This window comes from Dermacentor variabilis, chromosome 7 (genome assembly GCF_050947875.1).
Source record: "Dermacentor variabilis isolate Ectoservices chromosome 7, ASM5094787v1, whole genome shotgun sequence".
NCBI classification, from domain to species: Eukaryota; Metazoa; Arthropoda; class Arachnida; order Ixodida; family Ixodidae; genus Dermacentor; species Dermacentor variabilis.
Genome location: NC_134574.1, coordinates 64,299,820 through 64,321,409, shown reverse-complemented (window position 1 = coordinate 64,321,409; position 21,590 = coordinate 64,299,820). Strand labels below are relative to the sequence as shown.

The following is a 21,590-nucleotide window of genomic DNA, read 5'->3' as shown; positions in this document are numbered from 1 at the left end:
AATGCGTGCTCTTTCACGTTTCTTTGGCGACACGGGCCTGGACTCACGCCTGTGATACCAATTGTGTAATGTGTCCTTCACCTCGTTCCTCCCATTATCATCCCCCATTGTGACCCTTTTTCTTCCCCTCTTCCCCTTTTCTTACGTAGAGTAGTAGGCCAGATGCTCCATTATCCGGCCAGCCTCTCTACATTTTCCAGTCATTAAACTACTTCTCTGATTTGCCGGTCGTACATAGCTGGAGTAGTAACTTGGCGCGATAAAAACACGGAAACAAGAAAGGCGGACAAGGACAAGCGCAATATGGACGGCCAACTAGCCCAACAGTAAACTCTTCCAGTACATAGCTGACCGCTGCTGAAGCATTTTTTCCATTGTTGTGGCTTCCTTTAAGAACTCAGTCACAGTATTCGGGGGACTGCAAACGAGGCCAGCGAAATGCTGCTCCTTAACCCCTCACATTACATCGCGGAGTTTCCTATATTATGCCACGTCCGTGTCAGCTCGACGGAAGACGCGCGTCATGTCCTCAAAGTACATCATTACGCTTTCATTCGGCATTAGGATGCGCGGCTGAATGGCCCGATCTGCTCGTTCACAGCGATCAACATTGGCGTAACTTGCCCGCAGGTGACGGAAAAACTCGCTCCACGACGAGAAGGGATCACAGTTCTCGTACCTGGTACGAGCGCCATCCTCCAGGCTAAAGCACACTTTCTTCAGCTTGGTCGCATCGGTCCGCCCATTGAAGTCAGTGACGCGTTCGAACTGAGCCAATCAGACTTCGACGTCCTCGAGGAGGAAACGATGGAAGACTTGTGGCACCTTCTGTAGCGTATAGTGAGCAGCAATAGTTGTGTCTTCCATACCGCTTTGGTGCGTCGATGACGTCGTCTCGGGAATACGTCCACGCTCAGGGGGCAGTCCTAGGATTCTTCGGCTGGCGCGGTGAACAGGTGTTTTCACTGCATGTACAGGGCCAACAGGAGGCGTGCGGGCATTGGCTGGGACTACCGAGCACCTCTATCAGTTTTGTCACGTGCTGCAGAAGGTCTTTATAACAAGAAGTACTGCACCGGCAGAGACGAGCACTAGCCCATATGATGGCCGACCCAAAAACAACTTCTCTTTCCCTTGCCTGAATGCTGGCTCCCGCTCGGCGCACCTGGTAACATGGTGGCAATATAAACTAATACGTAATGGAAAAATATATTTTCTTAGTAAGATTTGTGAGCGCGATGTTATGTGCTATTTTTCAGCAATCATTGTCATCAGGAGTGGTGCCGGAAGACTGGAGAGTAGGCAAGATTGTTCCAGTCCCCAAAAAAGGTCCTCCATCGTTGCGCTCTAGTTATCGTGCCATTTCACTAACCAGTGTTTGTTGCAAACTAATGGAGCATGTTATTTACTCTCAGATCATAAACTTTTTAGTATCCGATAACCTCCTTCACCCAGCTCAACATGGATTCCGTAAAGGTCTTTCATGTGACACCCAACTAGCTTTATTTTTTCATGATGTAAGCTCTAACCTCGACTTGAACGTACCTGTAGATGCGATTTTCTTAGACATTGAAAAGGCATTTTACAAAGTTCCACACCAACGGCTACTCCTAAAACTTTCCCGTCTCAAGATTAATCCATTTGTACTAGACTGGATACGTAGCTTTCTCACTAACCTACAGCAGTTTGTATTTGCTAACGCACAGTCATCTAAAATACCTTCTGTCCTTTCGGGCGTACCACAAGGTGCAGTTCTCGGACCATTACTCTTTCTAATTTACATTAATGATCTTCCTACTGAGATCTCTTCTAACATTCGATTGTTCGCAGACGATTGTGCAGTTTATCGACGCATAACTAACACTTCAGACATGCATTTGCTTCAAAATGACCTAAAACGCATTGAATTATGGTGCAATGAATGGTTGATGTCTTTAAATACTAAAAAACTTCGATAGTTTCTTTCCATCGCAGACAGCATCACCAACCAGGGAAATACACCATATACGGCGCCGAAATCTCATCCATAGACTCATACAAATACCTCGGCATAACCGTTTCAACTACCCTAAATTGGTCACATCATGTCATTAACTTAGCCAATGCCGCGAATCGAACTCTCGGTTTTCTGTTTTCTCCGCCGGAATCTAAGCCTTGCTCCCCAATCAGTAAAATTGTTAGCTTACGTTACATATGTCCGCCCTAAGTTAGAATATGCATCTCTGTCTGGGATCCTCATCAACATAACCTATCTAATACGCTGGAATCAATTCAAAACCGTGCAGCCTGGTTTATCTACTCTGAATATTCTTATCATGCAAGCGTGTCTGAACTAAAAACCGTGCCGGTCTTACTAATCTAGAATCGCGACGTCTTATTTCTAGACTGTCTTTTTCAGAAATTCTATCATTCGCCACTCCACATTTCAGCTATATTACCAGCGCATCGTCAGTCCAGCCGCATTAACCACAGCAAAGCCGTGTATCCTCCCCCGGCGCAGACCACCTCTCATCTACGATCATTTTTTTTTTTGTGAAAACCGCCAGGGACTGGAACGGTCTGTCTGCCGACATCACGCACCACTCCGACGCTCATCACTTCAAGGCTGCTCTCGAATCACTGTTTTGTTAAACTAAACCCATGCCTCCTGTAATGCCCCATCTCTGGGGCCTTTGAGATATAATAAATAAATAAATAAATAAATAAATCACGACAAGCCGTCAATCATATGCGGTGAAACAAAAGCGTTCCTATAGAACAGCGGACTCAAGGACATGGCAAGCGCTCTGTAAATCGGCATACAAACGCCCAATTGCATGGTTCTAGAAGTAACGCAAGTCTTTTTACCAAACGAGGCAACCAAGTCTCCTTCGGCTCACTCGGCTGTTTCTGAAACGGAATTTCACCAAGGACGGCTGAACTAGGAAGTGCCTTTGAGGCTCATCTTTGGACATAGAATGCATACGTCTTCGACTCACATGATACCTTCCGACCAGCGAGAAGTAAAACGGCAGCGTAACAATGATAAGAAGACATGTAACCCTTGTCGTTCCAACTAAGGTCATCAAGAACACTGAAGTCGACCGCACTTGGCATGAGAGTACTTGTCACCAGGCGAGTCGTAGACCATTCTTGGTTATTCACAGGCGTCCTGCGTTGCCAGAGAAACCATATACACAGGACCACAAAACGCATCGCAACAAATAGCACGGCGAAAACCAACTTGGTGGTAGTTAGGTTATATCTTCGGCTTCTATATTTCTCGCAAGCGATCAGTCGACACTATGGGGAGCGCACTTACACAAACTCCACCCAAGCCAGATGCACAAAGAAACCAACTCCCTTACCAATCGTTGCTGTTCGCTTCGCTCGACATACGACGTCATCGAGACCTAAAATCACACTAGACTTCCGTCGCAGTTTTCTCAGTGCATCTGCGATTGGGGCTGGGCCTCATCGGTCGCTCAACACTTCGCAAACGACGTTGTGGCGCATTTGAAATGCTCTTTCGGGTACTACGCTTTTAAGTCACGCGCACGCTTTTGATCGCACAGATACCACACTACTAATTTTGCCCCGAACGAAGCCACTGCCGTGCTGCGTCAATCATCATTATCAGCCTGGTTACGCCCACTGCAGGGCAAAGTCCTCTCCCATACTTCTCCAACTACCCCGGTCATGTACTAATTGTGGCCATGTCGTCCCTGCAAACATCTTAATCTCATCCGCCCACCTAACTTTCTGCCGACCCCTGCTACGCTTCCCTTCCCTTGGAATCCAGTCCGTAACCCTTAATGACCATCGGTTATCTTCCCTCCTCATTACATCTTCTGCCCATGCCCCCATTTCTTTTTCTTGATTTCAACTAAGATGTCGTTAAGTCGCGCTTGTTCCCTCACCCAATCTGCTCTTTTCTTATCCCTTAACGTTACACCCATCATTCTTCTTTCCATAGCTAGTTGCGTTGTCCTCAATTTAAGAAGAACCCTTTTCGTAAGCCTCCAGGTTTCTGCCCCGTACGTGAGTACTGGTAAAACACAGCTGGTTATACATTTTCTCTTGAGGGATAATGGCAACCTGCTGTTCATGATCTGAGAATGCCTGCCAAACGCGTCAATATGAACCTGCCGAACCAATACCTGCTGCGTCAATATGAACTATTTATTTCGAAGTACTTTCACGTGCTCTTGGGCCGTCTTTGCGCAAATAGTTTTCTAATCTATCTAAGTTATGTCTTGTGCTTCTCTATAATGCAACCTAATAATTTTTATGCGTTATAAATTTAATGCTGCCAAATATAAGAAATCTAATTTCACGACGATGCATGTAGATACAAGAACCTAGTGCAGAAAATTCAAGGTAGCTGTCGCCCTCTTCAACACCAATGTCTACACCCTAGTTGACCGAGTCTTAAAATCAAGACTTCCGCATCAGCTTCCCCGTCGCAATGAAACAATTATCAACATCGTTTGAACGCCACATTCCCCAATAGTTAACTATGTCGCCTTATACTGACCACCAAAGTCTACTGTCAACACTGGTGCTTTGAAAACATGGAATACCTTTTGTTGAAAATTCCAAGTTATAGCGACGAGAGAACTTGTTATTTCACTAGAACAAATCGTGCTTCCCAAGAAGAACTAGATCACGGAAGCATTTCATACGCTATTTGCCTCCTTCAAACTAATCTCAAGGTTTAAATATATGCATCGTTTATATTCCTTTAAATTCCAGCCCGTTTACATCAACGACATCGCCTTTGTCTCACCTGCACATACTATAATCATATATTTACTAGCCTTTTGTTTATTGCTCTCGCGCCGTCATTTTCCTAGTGTCTTACAGTCACCGATACCCGTCCCTGTGCAGAGTAGCATGCATCCTCCACACATAGACCAGCTTAATTCTCTGCACTTCAATGAATAACTTTCTCTACCTCTCTTCAAGGTGGCTTCGCGCCACGCTTAAACTTGGCTTCTTAGTATACCTGCCCAACATGTGGTACAAAGGCTATAAGCAGAGAAAAGGTGCATCAGAAAGGCTAACGAACCTTTTGATAGGAGCACTTATCCTCGTCAAAGGCGGCCTCGCCATCCTCGGCAGGTTAGTTTTAACGGTTTAGTGGAGTGACGTCATGTGACGTCGTTGTTGGTAGCTGCAAAGGGCGAGATTGAAAAGAAAACAAGTGCTGTTCTTTGACGCCACCAGTCGTGACTTCTAAGACGAGGGGACAAAAGCGGTAGGGTCGGAAAGCGGCAGAAAAAAAAAATAGAGAAGGACATAGGGGGTAGGGTCTTGGGGGGAGTGTTGGGGGAGCCGACGACACCTCTGAAGGGCTCCTTAACCTCTCTCTTCCCCAACACCCCAACCCCCTATGTCCTTTTTTTTTCTTCCGCCTTCCCACTCTCCCGCTCTTGTCACCTCGTCTTAGAAACCACGCCTACCGACATCAAACGACAACGCTAGTTCTATTTCGGTTTCACTCTTTACAGATAGCCGCCCCCGACAGCGACCGCACGTAACGACGCTCCACTAAACCGTTAAAACTAACCTGTCGAGGATGGCGAGGCCGCCTTTGACGAAGGTAGGTCCCCTTGTCGAAGCGTTGGCCAGCCTTACTAAGGCACCATGTCCCTGTTTATAACCTTTCTACCACGTCTGCTATTCCATCTCTCAGCCCCCTTTTTGATTTTGGCCTACCCAGCATGTAAACATTCTTATTCGTAAAGCTCTTACAGACACGAGGGTGGCTGTAGAGGGCGGAGCTATCACACGCAATTTTTTAAGCTTTGCATTGAGCACACGTCTTCATTGGGATATGCATGCTCTATTTGTTAACCATAATTTGGTTTTACACGTCGCGCACAAGCAGCAGCGAATCTGGAACATCGCGATCTGACAAGCAACAGGTTGTTTTTAGGTCACAGTGATGTTTTCAGCGACCTGATGATAACGATGTTGCGTGCTTCAAGAACTGTATAGAATAAACCTGCTCGAAGCAATTACCTCTGCGGTGGGTAGCGTATGCCCCTGCCACAAGATGGCCACGCAAGCACATGAACATTTCTTTTTATGGAAGCACTTTTTTCAACCTTGTGTCACTCCAGCTCTCAACATCTTGAATGCTATTCACGGAAAAGTTATTTTTCGTAAAGCTTGGCGCAACACTCGCAAAATCTAATAACCAGCAAAAATTTGTTCACCATACGAGAAATACCCAAGAGTTGGAAGGCATATTTCAGTATCCCTACGACATCTTCATGAAAACATCCACAGCCGCATAAATTCCAAGAGGCAGTATGCGGATACGCAAGAGTCTAACTCACAGGACACAGCTTGGTCTCGTTTGCTGTTCTTGCTCCTTGTGATACTCCGACTGAAAAACCATAGAGTTTTGTACAATAATTACTAGATGGAACTCTGGCACTGGTGTCTACGGGAGCTCTAATTTGGGCGGTTCAGACAGCATGGGAAGTATGGGAAGTACATGGTTTTGCCTAAACTTCGTCCTTCTGGCTTAAAATGGCTCTGCGACTTCGTAGCTTCATCATTTGCAACAAAGTGCTGTGTAATAAACAATTAACCAAACGTTATTAAAATTGTTTGACGGCAATATTCAAACACAGGAGCTCTGGCACAGCAGCCCGATATTGAAGCCATCTCGCCACCGATGCTTTATTTTCTGTATTGCCTGTTTTGTACTACTACATCTAACAACAAATGGCACTTGGGAAAGCAAGATAAAATAGTACGTTTTTAACACCAAGTGTCAGCCTTACTGGGCTGACTATTTTAGAATTCTTTGAGCACGTCTTGCCCTTGGCCTCACTGTAGGCATAGGGCCCTGTACAGTGGAGCAGGGAGAACCACATCGCATACATCTTTGTGCAGTTTTTTACGCTTCCCTGAAAACAACTCTTGATTCGAAAACTCTAACGGATAAGAACCGTACACTTGAAATAACTTCAAGAAAACCACAAACAAACCGAACATATTCTCTGTACAAACTACATAGTAGCCAGGTAACGAGATCCTTAGTCTCACTTCGCACACGGTGTGCAAGAAAGGATCACTTAAGTTACGGAAAAGTAACAACGGGTAATGACCTGTCGTATAAAGAGCTGCGTCATTCCCAAACCTCCGTCTTTAACTCGTCTTAATAAATTCGTCCGACTACATCGTTCCCATTTCGAAGCCCACACAAATACTCTGAAGACTCCGTGCAGCTTCTCTTTATTTACCCTTGAGCAATGCAATACCTGCATTACATACAGGTATTGCATTGCGACAAAAAATTAGATTGCAAACTGTAGATCTTGAAAACATTGACAGATGCCCACCTTTCCACCTGTTCGCTTTTATCTGTGTTTCTCTTGTTTGCTTTTGCCAATACTCATCGTTATTTTTGTAATATTTCAGCGGGACGCCTAGTTATTTAACGGATGACGTCAGCCAGCTAACGTTGGCAAAAGTGACCAGGGCCGAAGGCTACTGTTGGTGCCAGAAGCCAAGGCACTTACCCCAGTTTACCCGGCTTCCAGTTACCTTACCAAAACCGTTCACTATTGCGATAGATACAGCTATACTTTCTTGATCTGTACAACAAGCTGTGACGTCAAGCCAGAATTTACACTTCCGATGCTTGTAATCTGAAGCTGTGAATACTGCTGTTTTCATGATCGCCAGGCACATTGTTTCTATATACAGCGCAGTGGAGTAGCTAGAAATTTCGCACGGGGGGGGGGGGGGGGCTCACATTGCAGCTCGCCCTCCTCATAGAATTTATCGAGGGAGAAATTACATGAATAAAAACTGTACTACCATTGCCAAAGGTGCAGTAAACGAATTCTTGAACGCTACGCACTGTCAAGACAAGTCAAATATGTATTATTTCATAAAAGGATATACCCGTATGTCCTAAAAATTGTGGCCTAAATAACTAATGTCACTGCTTCCATGTCTTTGTCTATTTAATCAGTAAACAAAATATAACATGAACTCTAGAACTACGCCAGTTCGAAACCGGCAAATCAGCGCTTGCCGCTGATATGAAAAATGTAAAGCCATGAAATGAGCAAGTTGAGGACAAATCTTTTAATGAAACTTCGTCATTCAAGAATCTTGTTTACATTTTTGTACACATACAACGGCCAGGGAGAAATCTCAATGACGCTGTCCTTTGTTCCGATGTATTACGCAGGATCAGCTTTCACCGGTCGTGTATTGTGAATAATTGCACCGAAATTATAGTCGTAACAGAAACACATACAGGAAGCAGGAGTCCTGCACAATATACGAGGTCGAGTCAAATGAAAGTGAGCCAACGCGAATATATGGCAAACGGGGTAGTTTATTTAAAAGAAGTCTCCATGAGCATTTAGGCATTTGTCCCACTGACTAACGAGTCGCGTAATTCCCGTCTCATTAAAGTTTTTGGGTTGCGGCTTCAGAAAGCCTGTAAATGATTCTTTCACGTTATTGTCCGTCACGAATCTGGTTCCCGTGAGCTGTTCCTTCAATTTCCCCAAAACGTGCAACTCGCAAGGCGACAGGTCTCGTCTGTATGGCGGATGTTGCAGCGTTTCGCACTTAAACTTTGCAAGTGTTATGTTAACCAGATGAACGACGTGTGACGGGCATTGTCGTCGACTAAGATGACCCCATTCGTCAATGTTCCACGTTGTTTGTTCTTGAATAATGCGACACGCAGCCGATCCGGAGTTTCACAACATTGGAAACGGTTCGTAGTCTCTCCAGGGTTAGCAAATTCCATCAGTAATGGCCCCTCACGATCGAAAAAAAGTCAACAAAAGGTTCCCGGCGGAAATGACGGCCTGTGCTTTCTTTGGGGGTAGTGAATTCGAATCTTTCCACTGTAAGCTTTTCCGTTGTGTTTCAGGCTCGTAGTAGTGGCCACATGATTCGTACCCGGTCGATAATACAGACAAGAAGTCGTCACCCTCATTGCGATACCGGATCAGGTGAGTCAAGGCAGCGCCGAACTTCTCAGTCTTCTGGCGGTGGTTCAGAATCTCGGGCATCCATTGCACACACAAAAGCCGATAACAAAGATGTTCATGAATTATTGTGTGAACCGAACCGTGACTGATGTTCACACTCTCTGTCAGTTCATGGGTGCTTATCCTCGGTTCTTCTCTAATGAGATCATCAACCTTTGCAATTGTGTTGGGGGTGATTACACGGTGGCTTTGGCCCAGTCTTGGATTGTCTTTGCAACTTTCACGTACTTCTTTGAACCGTTTGCTCCAACGCTTGACAGTGGCCAATGAAATGCAATGGTCAACGTGCACAACAGCCATATGGCGACTAATTTCTTTTTGGGAAACACCTTCAGCTGTCAAAAACCACCCAACATCACGCTGTTAGACTTTTGGAGCGTCCATCACGTCACGCAACCATGTTGAACCCTGTGCATGGGAACATTAAAGAACATTTATCCTTACACCTGCGTGTCATTTTTGTAAATGAGAGATGCCTGTGTGCTACGAGTATGTCTCGCAGATAATGGACCGAACCATTATTGTGCGGGGTTGGTTCGCTCATTTTAATTTCACTCGCCCTCGTGCATTAGAAATGCGAAGATACAATGGAATATACAAATGCGAAGATGCAGCTTGATAAAGTGCAATAAAGTGACAACGGAAACAAAGTTCACTGCACGTATACACAAATCCTCGCAACAAGATATTTAAATATACCTATCAGTCTCCTATAAATCTGCATATCCAAGAAAAAGTCGCGGTATATAATGCGTCAAACAAGGCAAATAAACGTGTTGCGCAATCACAGATTCACAGAATCCGAAGGTCCGACCCCTCGCTCCACTGCTCCCGATGTATCGCGCGCGACGGAAGGCGGCGCGCTTCTTCCCCGCTTTTTTCCCTTGTGCACACATGTCTGAGCCACCATCGTCGGCTCGCCCCCACCCACGCTTTCACTCGCACATACAGCATGCGGCGCGCCATGATACTGTTATCGCCCTTGGACTTTATAGTGAACATGACCGGAACGGTAGGAATGCGCCTCGCGGGTCCATATAATTGATATCGCAATAGTATATTAAATGTATCTGGCAACTGAAGACTGCCGTCACGTATTACTTTCCGCTAAAGAAGAAGTAAGAAAATCAAACTTTCGCTATGCGACAATTCGCTGCGCCGCAACAATGTTTTTCTGTCTTTTGTGGGGCGGGGGCACTGTAATGAAAAAAAAAGAAACGCAAAGGAAATCATGTTGGATCCAATCGAATGCTTACTTTGGGTACCTATGTGGCTACCAAAGAAATATCGAAGAAAACGTGAGACGCTTGGTCCACAGAGAATCATACGCATACTACCAGGTATCCTACACCGGCGAGACAAGCCTTTCCGGAGAGGTTGCGCTCAAGCGAACGCGTTGCAATCCGTCGAGTCCGCACAGTGATGGCGGGAAGTGAACATTGTTTCTTTTTCTCGTCTTCTAGCCAGAAAGCGTCCGAAACTCTGCCAGGCCAAAATACGCTCGGTCAGAGAAAAACAATTAATGGATGGATGGATGCTATAAGAATCCCCTTTGGAATGGGGCGGTGGGTTGCGCCACCATGCTCTTGCTATTATACTGCCCAATGTCCTATCTAGGTTAAAAACGAAAAAAAAAACACGATGAACTCCCACAACCAAATTTTCTGATCCCTCTATTGCGAACATTGCTTTTGTACGTCTCCGTTTTTTGTCGTTTCCCTACTTTTCTTTCACCAATATTCCAATCGCATCTTACTAATCTCTATTGAGGACATGTTTACTTTTCCCCTGTTCTCGCAGAACCCAAGGGCTTCAAGGAGGCCAGAGGTGCCTAAATCGACCGCTGGGCAGATGTCTTCACATTCTAATAAAACCTGCTCCATCGTTTCTCTAGCTTTACCGCAGCAAGCGCATGCTTCTTCTTTTCTTATATCTCGCTTTATACGTGCGTGTTCTAAGGCATCCCGATCTCGCTTCGAAAAGTAATGAGCTTCCCTTTGAGTTATCATAAATTGTTTCTTTCCTGATTTCGTTTTTTCAGTAGTTACTCATGGCAGGTTTCTTTTCCATTCCATACCACCCATGAGATTATTTCAACCTCTGACTTTCCGCTTGACGTTCTTTTCTGCTGTGTTGCCCACCCTACAGGCCGCATACTTGCTGCTGCCCTTTTCTCCACTGTGAATCACTGTTTTTCCTGTACAGATACCTCAACACTCTCCCAGCCCATTTACCTTCTTCCATATTCCTCAGCCGTTCTTCATAATCAATTTTACTGTGAGCTTCCCTCACTTCAAAACTAGTCCAACCCATATCACCCTGCATAGCTTCATTTGTAGTTTTCCCGCGGGCGCCCAATGTGAGGCGACCCACTGACATTTGGTTCCCATCGAGTCCTGATTTTACCCTTGATTTCAAGCAAACTACCGCATTTCCAAAACTAAGTCCTGGAACCATTACACCTTTCCACATACCAGGGGCACCTCGTACCTATTGTATCCCCATAGCGCTCTGTGCTTCATTATGGCAGCATTTCCTTTCCCCTTTACTGTTATTGCTTTCTTCCTGTGTTTCTATACATATGTTGCCTTCGTTTATCCATGCACCAAGGTATTTATATTCTTTTACCCGAGGTATTTGCTGGCCCTGTATTGCCATTGTCTGTTTACTCTTTTCATTGAATACCATAGCACTTGATTTTCTAACACTAAATATCAAACCTAAATTCTCGCCTTTCTGTCCACAGATATTAGCCAGACGTTTCAAATAATTTTGCTTGTTAGTTAGCAACACAATGCCGTCCGCTTAAAATAAACCTGGAAGCTGCTGCTCTACTACTGTACCCGCCTGTTTGTATGAAAGATTAAACCCGATATTACTTCCTTCTAGCGCCCTCTCTATCCTCACCATGTACATCATAAACAACAGTGGGGATAAAGGGCACCGCTGCCTCAATCCCTTGTTGATATCACCTTTCTCCTCCCTCCTCATCCTGCCCCATTCAACGCAAACAATATTTGCTAGGTAAATCTCCCTCAAAAGCTATAGACAATCGTCACCTAAGCCTTCCCCTTCGAGAATATCCCACAAAATGCTGCGGTTTACGTTGTCATACGTTCCTGTAATGTTTAAAAAAGCCACATATAGGGGTCTACTTTCTGCTCTTGATATTTCAATACACTGAGTAAGAACAAATAACCCTGTTACTCGGGTGACCTTAATCGCGGTTAACGTAACCGCGGTTATCGTTTAACGCGGTTACAAGGCAGGCGAAACTGCGGTTAGGCCGCTAACCGCGGTTGACCGTCAACCGAGCTTGGCAACCTCGGTTTAGTGTAACCGATGATTGGGAAACGGGTAAAATGGCGGACGGTACTTCTCCCGAGTACAGCGCTGGCGCTTCCCAGATATCTTCCAAAAAGCGTATAATTTGGCCTGACGCGACAACTCAGGCACTGATACGCATCCAGGAAGATAATCTGGTCGCTCTGCGCTCAAGTAGTCGAAACGCGCCCCTCTACACGGAGATGACGGCTACGCACAAATTTCAAAATTTAAGAACAGTGCAATCAAACCAGACAAGTGACACACACACAAACGCTCCGTGTTTTTGTGCGACTCAATTTCTTGTCCAGTTTGATGGCGCTGCTTTTAAAAGTATAACTTCAGTATGTTTAACATCTACTTTTTTGTGATAATTTGTGCAATGTGAAAGTGCAGTTTACATACATTAACACAAAAAGCACTGCCTTTTCTTCCTTCTTTATTCTTTTCTTTTTGTAAATGCAAGCGTACAGTTCGAAAGTGCATTCGAGTAAAGTTGTACTCGCTTTAATTATGCAACCAATGTTTGTTAGTTGAAACATTCATTTGTTCATTAAGAATTTTTTTTTACCTTTCCGTTCAGTGGACTTAATTTGATTTTATATTTACCCATTTGTGACCCTTAATTCCGACTTTTTATATAGTTATATGCCCACCAGGACACGTTAAAACTATCAAATATGACAATAGTTTTGCTCAAACATAACAAATTTATACCACTGTAATGAAATATCGAAGAAAAAATTATTCGAGATGAAGCCTGTACGCAAGAGATCACGTGACGCGTCATAAGACCATTAACCGTGATCGGGATAGCCCGTGTAACTCTAGCGGACTACGGTTCGCGTTAACTACGGTTGAACGAGTTAACCACGGTTAAGTTTAACCGCGGTTAAGCTGCCCGTGTAAGTAGGGTATAATTTATCATCCAAACGCCTACCTATTCTGAAGCCATCCTGAAGTTCTCCCAAAACGCCAATATTCTCTGCCCATGCCTGCGGCTTTAATTTGATTGCCTGCATTGCTAGCTTGTATATTACAGACGTAATGGTCAACAGTCTATACGATTTAATTCTATCTTTCTCCTCCTTACCTTTATAAATTAAATTCATTCTACTTTGTCGCCAACTGTCTGGTACCTCTTCGGCTTTCTTTCAGTTGGAATTTGTCAGCACCAACTCCTTACCATCTAGTTTTCTTTCATGCTCTTTTTTTCCTCACATACAGCCTCGTCATTGCCTTAGAAAGATTCAGCTGTTATTTTTGATACGTAATTTAATGCAACTTCCCCTTACAGTTTGTTTCCATTTTTTTTAAAGGATATATTGTATTGTGGTTGACTTCCTGCTTAATACTTTTATGTGGTTCCAAAATATTCTAGGTGCGGACTTTTTCTCACGTATTTCTGACAATCAACGTTCACTTTCACCTTTTATCTTTGCCTGAACTAGTATTTGAACAATAGATTATTTCTCCTGGTATATTTCCCATTTACTCGCTACCTTATCATGCGGCAACTGCGCCTTCTTTGCCTGCGTGTACTCTCGGTATTCTTTCTGTCGTTCAGCGATGGCTTCTCGTATTTCCCTGTTCCACCAGCTTTTCGGTTTCTTTTTTTTTCCTTTCCAACGAACATTTTCTTTCTGTTTCCGTGGTTCTATCCTTATTAAACTTAGAAGCTCGCTGTATTCCCACTCTTTACTTGGCCATTTGGCAAGTTTTTCCTCGGCTCGAGTGATTATATTTGTTATTTGTTCAGCGTTCAAATTTGCACTGGCCGTTTTTTATTCTTGCTCTATTTCCTAACTACATATCCCATTTTCAAAATGATGCGTTTGTGGTCACTCCGTGTGCTGTTGTACGCTTCCTCATCGAAAACCATATATCTCAACATACCATGAATTCCTTACGTCATCAGACAGTAATCAATGGTCTAATGCCGGTTTCCCAGTTCCGACGTGACCTGCCCTTCACATTTAGGCCCTGTATTCACAATAACGAAGTTATGTTGTTCACAAAGGTCTACATTCACTTCCCGTTGTTGTCTCTACAGCCATCTAAATACTGTATGTGGACATTCATGTCACTTAGGATAATTTAGGCATCATTCCCGAAACCCTTAGTATCAGCACTTATGCATTCCACTAACGCTTTATTCTTCTGCTTGCAATTATTTCCGGTCCACAGATACGTAACGCCCAGCCAATTTTTTTCCCGTTCATTGTACCCGATAACCAAAGATGCTCTTGACATTATGAATTTACTCTCTTCCATTTGGCTCCCTGATGGATGAGCATTCCGATTTCCCTTCCCTTCCTTTCCGACTTAGTTCTGTTGCACCCTTCCCCAACATAACTCTCAATCACTGCCAGCTCTTCCCAGTATCTAATGTGCGTTTCTGTAACCGTATACACCCATATTTGTTCTCTATTTAACTGCTCCTCAATCTCTGCCCACTTTTCCTTCCTTCTGCCACCCTGCATGTTTATGTAGCTTATGGCATGGCGAGCTCTCTTTCTTGCTTTCCTCCGTTTTCTCTTATTGACGGTGATGCTATACTGAGGTTCCCTTAGGGGACCTTCTTCCTCACTACCTACTCTGGCCTCTTGAGCGCCCGTGGGCCCCCTAAAAAAGCAATGGCGCGACCAGCAAACCACCCGCCCACTTCTCGTGCAAGCCTGTAATTGAAGTGGATCCCGTCTCGTTCAAAACCACCACGCCTTCTCACTTCCCTGTTTACTTCGACAACCTCGAAACCTTTCTCTCGGCTCATTTTCCATATCGCCTCATTAGCAGCCACTACGGCTATTTGTACGTTACTGTCACGTACAGGCAACTCCGGCACCGTGCACACCACGATCTGCACCTGAGGGGATAGCTTGCGCAAGTCGTCCAACCACTTCGCCAAGCGCTGGGCTAGTTCTGTCCCTTTGCTGTTTAGGACGTCATTTAGCCCACCTGCTATTATGACAAGGTTGCGCTCGTGGGCATTTTCTGCGAGCTTCGCTTTTGCTCGCTCCATGACAGAACCCCGTGTCCGCCCTAGAAATGTCCCTACCGCCACTCTTTTATCGCCACAATTGCTTCTGAACAGTTAGCCAGGTTTAAAAATTAAATTATGGGGTTTTACGAGCCGAAACCGCGATATGATTATGAGGCATGCCGTAGTGCGGGACTCCGGAAATTTTGACCACCTTGGGATCTTTAACGTGCACCTAAATCTAAGTACACGGGTGTTTTCGCATTTCGCCGCCATCGAAATGCGACCGCCGTGGCCGGGACTCGATCCCGCGACCTCATCTTAGCAGCCCAACACCATAGCCAATAAGCAACTGCGGCGGGTTAGCCAGGTTTGAGTCGCCGGCGATAATCACCATTTCACTCTCTCCTACCTCTCCCTGCTTCTCTTTGTCCTTTTCCGCGTGATTCAGACTGAACATGGGGCACTGACCCCTGTGCTCCTGCTTTTTGTGTGTGGCGGCCTCAAGGTCGGGGTAACACAAGAAAAACACATGCGCTCTGGCTGGCTCTGGCAATCCGGGGGTAGCGAGAACAAGAAAATTGAAGGGGATCAATGTGTCCTCGAGAATAAAATTCAAAGTAGAAAAATAAATATAAATGCAGTTACATTTGCTGGCTTTTAGAGTCTTGACATGGATGCTTTGGCCAAGTCAAAAAAAGAAATGTTGATATTCTTTTCTGCGACATGACGGCGCAAGTGAATCACCACAACGCTTCGTCTCATTGGACCTCACTGCGTGCTTTGCCAACATGTCTGATAGTGTGTTGCTTTGGCTTGTCTCATTGTATGGTCTTCTGTACGACATTAGTAAGATTAATGCACCTTTGGCGTCAAATGTTTATAACACTGAACCCACGAAGTTCTGGAATCTAAAATCTGAACTATGACTCTGGAAATGTCAATGCACCTTTCGCATCATAAGTTTATGCGAACTTGACACTCATAAAGTTACGGAATTGAAATACATGCGCACGGCCGGTCTCGAGGGATGCGCGCGCTCCCCTAGAGACCGGCCGTGTCATGCGCTCCGTAGATTCTGCGGCCTCCACGAGATGCCGCGACGAGCCCGCTCGCCATCAAAACGCCCTTGAAACTTTGTGCTCGGATGGGGTTCCTGCGTTATGTGACTCCAGATGCTGTTAGGGTTGGCGTATGATACCACGTGGCGAGAGGTCATTCACCCTACCCCGCCTGAGCCGGAGCCCACGAGTGACCTCATCCCCGTCGCCTCTCATGGTCGTGGCATCGCGCGTGCTGACCTCATCCCCGTCGCCTCTCATGGTCGTGGCATCGCGTGTGCTGACCTCATCCCCGTCGCCTCTCATGGTCGTGGCATCGCGCGTGCTGACCTCATCCCCGTCGCCTCTCATGGTCGTGGCATCGCGTGTGCTGACCTCATCCCCGTCGCCTCTCATGGTCGTGGCATCGCGCGTGCTGACCTCATCCCCGTCGCCTCTCATGGTCGTGGCATCGCGTGTGCTGACCTCATCCCCGTCGCCTCTCATGGTCGTGGCATCGCGCGTGCTGACCTCATCCCCGTCGCCTCTCATGGTCGTGGCATCGCGTGTGCTGACCTCATCCCCGTCGCCTCTCATGGTCGTGGCATCGCGCGTGCTGACCTCATCCCCGTCGCCTCTCATGGTCGTGGCATCGCGTGTGCTGACCTCATCCCCGTCGCCTCTCATGGTCGTGGCATCGCGCGTGCTGACCTCATCCCCATCGCCTCTCATGGTCGTGGCATCGCGTGTGCTGACCTCATCCCCGTCGCCTCTCATGGTCGTGGCATCGCGTGTGCTGACCTCATCCCCGTCGCCTCTCATGGTCGTGGCATCGCGCGTGCTGACCTCATCCCCGTCGCCTCTCATGGTCGTGGCATCGCGTGTGCTGACCTCATCTCCGTCGCCTCTCATGGTCGTGGCATCGCGCGTGCTGACCTCCATCCCCCCCCCCCCTGAGCCGGAGCCCACGGGGGCCCTCTCTCCGTGCCTGTCACGTGTCATTCGACGGAAGCAAGATCCCGCCCACAACTTGTAGAGAGCCTATTTAAGGGGCTCCGAAATGTACTTTGAGAGACTTGAGACTTCATACGAGGCTTCAGACTTGATACTTCATACTTCATGCTTTTCTTATTTTCTTTCAACTACCTTTGAATAAACAGTGCAAGTTTCGCACTAGCAAATCGTCTCGCCCTGCTTCGTCGCCATGATCTACCGGATGCCTGCAGCCCGCCGACAACGCCACGCTACCCAATAAGTAATGTCGGTCGAGCTTCGATAGGCAGGCGTCGCTACTTCTCGGCAGCAGTACGGTACGCTACCCTGGAGTACGCAACAGTGCATGGTCATTGCCACGAAATCCAGCCCGAGTTCGCAATGTTCGCGCCGAAATGTCTTTTCGGGCGTGAAAAAGACATATTCTAGACAAAATCCAGAATGATTTCCGGCGCTGTGGGTAGTCTTGGTCAGCCGTGCATGACAGCACGAAAGAATTTTCGGGGGGGGGGGGGGAGGGGGCTGAAGCCCCATAAGCCCCCCGCCCCCCCTGGCAACGCCCCTGATACAGGGTGTTAGCCGCAGCTGAATGAAACCAACGGCATATGGTTTGCAGTCATGTGGGGCTCCTTAGAGTATTTTTATATTCCGCTTAACTAGTTAACTAAGATAAATTATGCAAAATATTTAATTTACACTTTAGGGCCAAGTGCGTTTGATTCTGTTGTAGAGGGGGTTGAGAAACGACCGTTCCAATTTGTTTTGTGGCAGCTTACATATTGCGTGAAGATTTTTTTTTTTTTTTGGCGTTCAGATCTGTCTACCTAAAAGAATTGCCGACGCATCCATCCTTTGGAGATTGTTGGCGGCGTTAATGCTATTAGTAATCTATCTGATGAAGGGTGTGTCATTGCTAATGATATGTTTTGTATTGCGACCTGCCATTGCGTATGATCCTTCCACGCTAACACCTAGGCGAGCTAGGGTGGTAGAGGAAGAGAACGTTTTTAGGACATTCCCGGTAAGGACATGCAAGGCTGGCTACCGTATTACAAACTGTTTTATTTCATTTATTATCCCCTTCTTTCACACGCTCGATTACTTCTTCCCTTGTTTTTTATCACGTCCCTACCCGGTTAGTGACCCATCCGACGCAGTGGGTTTGAGCCATTAAATTAGGGATCGACATCTTGGACTCCGAGTTATGTCTTTGTACTTCGCCCGCGACATAACTCCGCCATCATTCCAAGTAATTTGGAAACATGCGCAGATCCCACGACTAGAAGCGACCACCGCCTGCACAAACTACCCCAGGATTCGGTCTCTCTTCATCGACAATGGACACAATTTTGAATACGACAACAAGCCAGGCGAATCACACCCATCATTCCCGATCTGCTCTTCCCCCATGGGTTATCCCTGCGCCGAAGTGTTTTTGAGGATATTCAAGATTGGATTGACCTTTTCGATCGGGTCGCCAGTTTTAACAAAATTTAGCTGTAAGCACTCCTACAGGCAGTTTAACCGTTCGCGCAACCCAGATCCGCGGCATCCGTTGTAACGTATGCGACGGGACTGCGTGCTCATGCGCCAGCTACGAGTCCCGTCATGGCAACTGTGGACCAGGTCACTCAGCAGTTTCCGACAACACCTTCGAATGCGCAGAGGCAGAGCGCTAGCAAGGCAAGTGTATGACGCTCATCCAATAATCGCCCGCTCTGCCGCTACTGTGGCGAAGCGGGTCACGTGTACCATGAGTACCACTAACGCCTACAAAGTCTCCGCGGTTTTAACCTAGACGCGCCTTGCCCAAGCTACCCTGAGCGGCCACGTGAATCGAAGCGTATCGGACGGGCCAGCTAGTATGTCCCGTCTTTCAAGCGGCGCCAGTCCCGGTCGCATTTTTACCATTGCTAGTAAGTACACCCGGCCACAAAAGTTTGCGGATGACGGGATCTCAGAAAACGTTCAATCCCCGAGCAGCCTGCAGCAGTAGCCAGCAAACCTGTATGCGACAATGTTAGCATATTCTAGTCGAGGACCGAAGTGCAAATACCAGGCTGCGTTATGGGGCTGTGGAGCTATTCAGCTTTTTCTTTCAGATTTCATGGTCCGTAATATTTTGTGGCCGGGTGTACAGCGGGGCGTTGCACTTGCGGAGGTGCCCGACGTTTCCGCGCAGGCGCGAGTCTCTGGGGGCTTTTGAGGCACTACGGAGAAGTTTCTTTGCTCGTGCTGAATGCGTTCGTCCCCTAGGCATGCTGGAATTGCGGAGTGGGGTCGAGTTTGTTTACGCTCCGACACTGGCTGCTCGCGCGGTGAGGCAGTGCGCACGGACGCCTCATTTGGTGATCGCTGCGTCTGAAGGTACGTCGGACAGACTTTCTCGCGCCTGCTACGCTGGTGCTGAATTAGTCACGCCGGATCAAACCTTCCTTGCCACTTACAGCACTGTACCCTAAAAAAACATCACTGATTTTTCCGGGGAAGCAGGGGTCGCCTGTAAGCCCGCTCTTGTGGAATATAGTAATTCGCGGCCTGTTTGACATCCCTGTTCCATCGGGCGTCGTGATAAAGGCATACGCGGACGACACAATCATTTTGATACCGGGCAGGAACCGTGCTGCGATCGAGCGTACGGCTGGGGTGGTCCTGTCAGCGGTAGATCGCTGATCGCGGTACGCTCGAGGGGAAATTAGCGCCACCAAATCATTCTATGTGGCGTTCTGTAATGGATGCAGCGCATGGAGGGGTAACGCCCTTCGTGTTTTATAGGTAACGGCAGGCTGCGCATAAGGACAAAATGAAGCTATTAGGCGTTGTTTTTGATTCACGATTAGGTTTATTGAACATGTTGACCACCTTCGGGAAAAAATGGAAATTCTTGCGCCTAAATATATAGCCTACTTTCAAGTACACTACGCTGTCAGCCCTCTTGCAATTCGAACTGTATATCGGCAAGTGGTTCTCCCTGCCCTCACCTATGTCGCTCCGGTTTCGCGGTCCGAGTTCCCGGACAGCATTTTTAATTCTAAGGTGGTCTCGCTGCATAGGGTGCCCTTGATTGCATTTACTGGTGCATATCGCACAACAAGAACGGCAGCAATGCAGGTTCTCCTGCGGGCGCCGCCACTGCCACTTGAATTAGAACGCATTCGATCGGAATTTCACCTCTTTACTCTTCGCAGACCTACATATTTTGGCCCGAGGTAATATAATCCTGACAATATCGAATACCCTTACCGCTTCTGGCAGGATCACCCGGCGGAACGAAGCGGGTTCCTTTTCATGCGTCTTACGGCTTCCGAAGCAGCAGTTAAGTTCTCTGAGCCGGCTTTACATGTTTACACAGACGGCTCGTTCACGGAACTTTCTGGCGGGGCGGCAGGCGTGGTGATGGGTCCCCAGTACAGTCTTCGGAAGGTGGGTAGGTATAAGATTGAACAGGCGAGTGGCGAGTGGTGCCTACTGTGCAGAGGCCCTTGCTTTCACTGAGGCGTTTAACTACCTGACAGCGTCGCAGTTCATCGGCCGCGGTAACCAGAGGCGTAGGCGGGGGGGGGGGGGGGAGGGGGGCTTATGGGGCTTCAGCTCCCCCCCCCCCCCCAAATTTTTTCGTGCTGTCCACGCACAGCCCACCCAAGCAATCCCCGGTGCCGGAAATCATTCTAAATTTTCTCGAGCATGTCTTTTTCACGCTCGAAAAGACATTTCAGCGCGAACCTTGAGAACTCGGGCTGGATTTCGCGGCAGTGCCCATGCACCAGGAGTCACATAACGCCAAGCAGCCCCATCCGAGCACAAAGTTTCAAGGGCGTTTTGATGGCGAACGAGCTCGCCACGGCATCTTGCGGAGGCCGCGGAGTCTACGCAGCGCATGGATGTCAATTCCGAAATTTATGGGTATAAGGTTCTCAAACCTTTGATGTCAAAGGTGCATTGACATTTCCAAAGTTGTGCTTTAGATATTCAATTGCGCAACTTTGTGGGTTTGATGCTACTATAAATATTGGACGCCAAAGGTGCATTCACTTTTCTGAAGTCTTACATCGGACCATACAACGAGACAAGCCAAACAACACACTATCAGACAAGTTGACAAAGCCAGCAGCGAGGTCGGATGAGATAAAGCGTCGTGGTGGTTCATTTGTGCCGTCATGACACATAAAAAATATAAACGTTTTTTTTTTTCACCTACCCCAAAGCATCCATGTCAAGGCAAAAGTCAGCCAA

The 21,590-nt window shown here is 46.9% G+C and overlaps 1 protein-coding gene across 1 annotated transcript in view; it reads right to left on the bottom strand.

The window, feature by feature from the left end:
- LOC142589093 (BTB/POZ domain-containing protein 6-like) overlaps window positions 1–21,590 on the bottom strand; it is a 58,753-nt gene that overhangs the window by 10,753 nt on the left and 26,410 nt on the right. Inside the window, exon 2 of the mRNA XM_075700882.1 lies at window positions 6,327–6,376. Coding sequence (XP_075556997.1) covers window positions 6,327–6,376 — 50 coding nt within the window. The remainder of the gene's footprint in view (window positions 1–6,326; window positions 6,377–21,590) is intronic.